The sequence below is a fragment of the Zea mays genome, chromosome 10, assembly GCF_902167145.1.
Source record: "Zea mays cultivar B73 chromosome 10, Zm-B73-REFERENCE-NAM-5.0, whole genome shotgun sequence".
Lineage (NCBI taxonomy): Eukaryota > Viridiplantae > Streptophyta > Magnoliopsida > Poales > Poaceae > Zea > Zea mays.
Window position 1 is genome coordinate 143,504,511 of NC_050105.1, and position 5,810 is coordinate 143,510,320.

Consider the following 5,810-nt stretch of genomic DNA (forward strand, 5'->3'; position numbering starts at 1 on the left):
CGGGGAGGGGGGGGGGGGGGGGGGGGGCCGGGGGGGTTTGCGTTTATCTGGTACTAGTCGTGGTGTGATTTGCTGTGATCGGGTACTAGTATTTTATGGCGGGCGATGAAGTCAACTCCTCACTGTGAATCTTTAGGGCTTGTCTGGAACAAAGGGTAATGGAGGGGATTGAGGGGGCTATAATTCATCACTATTCAAAATTAAGTAGCAGGGGATTCTAGTCCCCTCAATCCACTCCATTACCTTTGATTCCAAACAAGCCCTTATTGTGCATTTTGTTACTCGTTCAGGAGTTTAAACTTCTGTGTCGGCCGATAAGATAAGAAATGGGGGAAGGAGGCGTGTGGGCACCGAAGCGTAGAGTTGACTTCCTCCGATATGGTCGGAGTATGATTTTTTCTCCTCCCCCAAAAATATATACATGTGAGCTATCAAATCCGTAAATAGCAGTATCAACGACTCCTACCGTTGTACCAGCCACAAGTTGATACTACGAACTAAAATAAAATTGATGAAAAAAAAAGAAGAAAAGTAAAGGGAACAGAACAGATGCTACGTCGTCAGACCGCAGAAGCTTCCTCGCGCACTCATTTCATGAGCAGTAGCGTAATTTCCTAGACGTATTAGATATACAACATCATTTTAAAACAGAGAGAGCTCATATATATATATATATATATATATATATATATATATATATATATATATATTGTTCTATAGCTTTAAATACTCCTCCTATGTGATGGTCATGGATACGAAAACTACGATACGAAACTCTACTATTATTAGAACACAAATTTGGTTAAGCAGGATATAGCAATCAAACTCTTACTGTGTTTCTCGTTTCAAAAATGTCCATCTGTCTTTCAAACTCACTGGCGCTGCACTGCTCCACAAGTTGCTTTCACATAAAAGCGCTGTTTGGATCCCTTTATTTTAGAATAGATTATTTATCTTATAATTTAATATTCCACCACCTTTCAATGTTCAAAAAAAATAAGTCAATCTCGGTTTCGTAGAGTGAAAGAACGAAAATTGTTTTATGTATCTCCAGACTACGCAATTTATAACATTATTTTTCAGTTTGTTCCCTCTACAGTAGAAATATAGCATATAAATATTTTCCACATACGACCAATCGTGGTATACAGATTTACTCCGCATAAAATCATATTAGCTCAATTGATATATACCTAAACTATGATTATTTAGAATTGAATTTAATTCCAAAGATCCAAACGGGTCCTAATTGTTTTTCTTTCATTAGCATAGATGCCCTCATGGAAATACAGAAATTTCGTTGGAATCATACAAAAGTATAACAAAAGATGAATTCATTTTCGTAAAGAAAACAAAGCAACCATATTTTTTTCTTACAAACAAGGGGGCTTATTCTAAGTTCTTAAAATTAAGTCGAGCAAAATGACGCATCGATACTTGACGAGCGATGAAATGGCTCGGCACAGGAGCACCATCCAACCGGTAAACATCGCATCAGGCAGATCATCTCACATCACCCCTCGCATCAGATCATACAGTTTGTCGCCATCGTGGGCCGCTGTCCAATGCGTCGATGATGGCTATGAGTATGTTTTTTGGTGGCCATACTTTGTCATAATCTATCTTAGTACAAATTTAACTAAGGTCATGTTTGTTCCCTCCTATATTATATAGGCTCGATTATGGTGGAAAGGTATGAGGGTAAAATATTACTTTGAGATCACAAATAAGCTAAAATAACCTACTCAATGCTAGTTTTTTTGTGGTCCCATAACGGTGTTATACCCTCCTACCCTATAATTATAATGTGGCTTATATAATCCAGAAGGGAAACAAGCAGACCCTAAGTTAGCAAGTGTTTGATTACACAGTAAAAAAAAGCGTGGCAATATAATTTTAGACATGATAAAGTATGGCCACCAACACTTTAGTAGCAAACTCTAATGTACCACAACTAACCTCAGACAAGTGTGTGGTTAGTAAATTAGAAGCCACACTTTTTCATGCAAAAGAAAAATGTTGTCGTACTTTCTTACTCTATAACACGTCGTCGGCAGTCGACCTCAGAAGTTTTACAAAAGCTTAATCGTCGACGAAACACATCTTGTCCTCTTGTTTGGATAGTCTGGTATTGACCTCAAAATCCACATATATTGTTGTTGGTTGGGGCGTAAATTATTTTAAGTTAGATATAGACTAAGGTAAATATAAGAGTATCTAAACAAAGTCTAAACTTGAATAAGATAGAGTATTGAAAAAGTATAAGTAACAACCAAACACCCTAAAATCTGTATTCAAATAGTGCCTTTCCTCGCTTGACCTCGGCCACCTTTCTCTTTTGTCTCACCCTTTCTCTCTGATTCAAACTCCCACCCAATCCACCATTCGACGCCCCCTCTTCTTTCTAGAAGGAGGTGAAGTTGACGTCCTCGGAATTCGATCGTCCGTTCACCCTTCCTCTGTTTCAAAATAAAGAAAAGACGCGGATATATGTATCGGGGGGAAATCAGAAGAACCAGGATCCACGCCAACGTACAGTATACTCGCTTCAGTTCCTGCTTAAAATCAGGTCCCCGTGTGAAAGAGCTCAAAGTTTGTGCGACGAATATAATATTTTTATTTTTAATCCCCCCGATTGACCTACTCCTCCGAATCGGTGCAGGATTTGTTCAGCTCATCTCCGAGTCTGAACTAAAACCATCGTCGTCAGACTGCCAGAGGCCACTGCAACTACAACCACTTTGGCTACTCTGCAACATGGCGTGATAGTTTAAGGGATCGGTGGCCTCGTCTCGTCTGTCTGTTACAACGGCAGGAGGGACACATACCTGGCGTGATCGTTTTTCCAAATATATGCAACTTGCCAAGTCTGTTGAGAAAAAAAAAAGGCACGGGAGGGAAGATATGCAAATTCGCCCCGAACCGTGGATTTTGCGGAGCCACTTGGCTAGGCTTAGAGCATCTCCAACAACGTGACCTATAAAAATATCTTATAATTTAAAAATAAGTAAATTTTATAGAATTTAGGACACCAACAAAACACTTCGCTCCAACAGTAAAGCCCTAAATCTAGATTATAGGGCAGCCCACTACGGTGTAGTATATTTGAGGCACTTGAGAAGGTGCCCTATAGTTTTTTGACAAAATTTATTGAATTGAGGCACTGTTGGAGTAGTTTTTCTTGTGTAGAGCCCTATATTTCAATTTGAGGCACTAGTTTGAGGCATTGTTGGAGATGCTCTTACATGTTATAATTGACGGTTCGGACGTGTAAACGCTTTGCCTAGCGTAGTTGTCAAACCAAATTGTATTATTCAGAATCAAGCGCGCAGATCGCCCGTCAGCTTTTTTTTGTATATATTTAAATATGAAAAGGGAGAGGGGAAAGAAAGACTCGTCCGTCCACTGCTCGCGATAGGTTAAGCGGCCCATAAGTGTCGGAGATGGTTCAACTCCTCCCGATCACGCGAGAAGATATGCCAGCTCTCTAGCACACTTCGTCAACGCGATATAAAAAAAAAGATGCATAAAGGATCCGGAGACGCGCGAAAGTTCTCAAAGCAGGCGTGCAAATTCCTCTACCCGGCCCAGACCATTAGAAAAAACAAAAAATAAGGAGATAGGAGTAGATAACAACATCTCCAAGGGACACCGCTAAAGCGAGAAATGGTGCGCCTTTTTTTTAATCATGCCCATTACTACTATTTTACTCCCTAGTTTAATTTATCGTCTAAAATACTTGTGCGCATCATTATTGCCCTCCCCCGTAGTTGACTTCGAAGCAAAGACACATATGGGTGCGATGCTGGAAATAAAGGCTTAGAAAACTGAATTTTTCTTCTTATCTCCAAAGTCCACTACCTATCTCATGGATGGCCAAGACGTCACCATCATTCACACACATACGACGTATTTGAGCATTTTACACAGAACACCCCATCTTTGTCTCAATTATTGGGGAAGCGATTCAAGAGATCTGGAGAGGCCAGGGTGTTAATATACTCCACCACGGACCAACACAACACATATGATTTTTGTTAGCTTACGAATGCTTGTTATGTTTGTTTATCAACCTTTTTTTAGTACCACTACCCGAGATCTAAAAGTGGACCTAAAAAAATCAATAATAAAGAGAGAGAGACGCCAGAACTGGCCAAAGTGGCGAAGGCGTGACCACATCGATATTTGTAGGAATCCAACGGGCTGCTCCAGAAAAAAGCAGCAGCACCCATTGACTCGCATCTTCCTCCCCCCTCCCCTGCTCAGCTCTCCCCACCATTTCCACCTATAAAGCCGGTCCGCGGCATCCCTTCCGACCTCCACCTCCTCCCTTCCCGACCCAATTCTCCTCAATCAAAGAAAGTCCCCACGCAGAGCAAGCCAAGATCTGCGCCGCGGCGAAGCAAATCAAAGCAAAGCAAAGCAAAGCACCGGCTGGCTCCCATGGCCGTGGACCTGATGGGGTGCTACGCCCCGCGCCGCGCCAACGACCAGCTCGCCATCCAGGAGGCGGCGGCGGCGGGGCTCCGCAGCCTGGAGCTCCTCGTGTCGTCGCTGTCCACGCAGGCCGCCGCGCCGCACAGGGCCGCGGCTCACCAGCTGCAGAAGCCGCCTTCGCAGCCGCCGATCGGCGAGATCGCCGACCAGGCCGTCTCCAGGTTCCGCAAGGTCATCTCCATCCTGGACCGCACCGGCCACGCCCGCTTCCGGCGCGGGCCCGTGGTCGAGGCGCCGCCACCGGTGCCTCCTCCGGCCGTCTCCGCTCCCGCTCTCCCCGTGGCGCACGTGGTGGCTCCCGTCGGCGCGGCGCAGCCCCAGAGCCTGACCCTGGACTTCACGAAGCCGAACCTGGCCGTGTCGGGCGGCGCCACGTCCGTCACCTCCACGTCCTTCTTCTCCTCGGTCACGGCCGGCGAGGGCAGCGTGTCCAAGGGCCGCAGCCTGGTGTCCTCCGGCAAGCCGCCGCTGTCCGGCCACAAGCGGAAGCCCTGCGCCGGCGCGCACTCCGAGGCCACCACCAACGGCAGCCGCTGCCACTGCTCCAAGAGAAGGTAAAATAACGCCGATGTCTCCAAGCTAATTAAAGGCTTGCTCACAAACAACAACAACACCAACAAAAGGAAGACACCACTTGTCATCTTCTAACCCTGGCCGCTGCCTTAATTGTTTTCGATTGACAGGAAAAACCGCGTGAAGAGGACCATCAGAGTGCCGGCGATCAGCGCCAAGATCGCGGACATCCCGCCGGACGAGTACTCGTGGAGGAAGTACGGCCAGAAGCCCATCAAGGGCTCCCCCTACCCACGGTAAGTCGTCTGTAAAATCCAATCTCCTCCTACGGACCTGTCGGCATCGCTCGCCCGCTCGGCGCTCGGCTCTTCTTTACCGTCGTCTCCGACTATCCGCGCCGACGAATCTGACTCTTCTCTCGCCGCCATCTGGTTTCCAATCCAGGGGCTACTACAAGTGCAGCACCGTGCGCGGGTGCCCGGCGAGGAAGCACGTGGAGCGCGCCACCGACGACCCGGCCATGCTGGTGGTGACGTACGAGGGCGAGCACCGCCACACGCCGGGCGCGCCCGCGCCCGCGCCCAGCCCCCTGGCGGCCGCGTCGCCGGTGCCCGCCTCCGCCGCCGCCGCCGTCTCCGCCGGCAACAACGGGCTTGTCTAGTCTAGAGCCTAGGATTAGCTTCTTCGTTCTTCATTTTGAGCTGATCCCCACCGCTCGATCTGACGCCCGTGTAAAAAAAAAAACAAACGAACAAGGTTGTTGTAGAAAGAAGAGGGAGAGGACACCTTCGACGAAACGA

General features: G+C 46.9%; 1 protein-coding gene across 1 annotated transcript; it reads left to right on the forward strand.

Moving 5' to 3' along the window:
* The first annotated feature begins 4,344 nt into the window (after positions 1-4,344).
* Positions 4,345-5,810, forward strand: LOC100501518 (uncharacterized). Its single transcript, NM_001357710.1, has 3 exons — positions 4,345-5,051; positions 5,181-5,306; positions 5,455-5,810. Exons 1-3 carry the CDS (start codon positions 4,444-4,446, stop codon positions 5,669-5,671), a joined length of 951 nt encoding a protein of 316 aa, NP_001344639.1. The 5' UTR covers positions 4,345-4,443; the 3' UTR covers positions 5,672-5,810.

What these genes read in the sequence shown, in the direction of transcription:
- LOC100501518 (NM_001357710.1), top strand. Translation starts at nt 4,444, where the DNA reads ATGGCCGTGGACCTGATGGGGTGCTACGCCCCGCGCCGCGCCAACGAC. An exon ending in TGCCACTGCTCCAAGAGAAG is followed by an intron (nt 5,052 to 5,180) that starts GTAAAATAACGC and finishes TTCGATTGACAG; the next exon opens with GAAAAACCGCGTGAAGAGGA. An exon ending in AAGGGCTCCCCCTACCCACG is followed by an intron (nt 5,307 to 5,454) that starts GTAAGTCGTCTG and finishes TTTCCAATCCAG; the next exon opens with GGGCTACTACAAGTGCAGCA.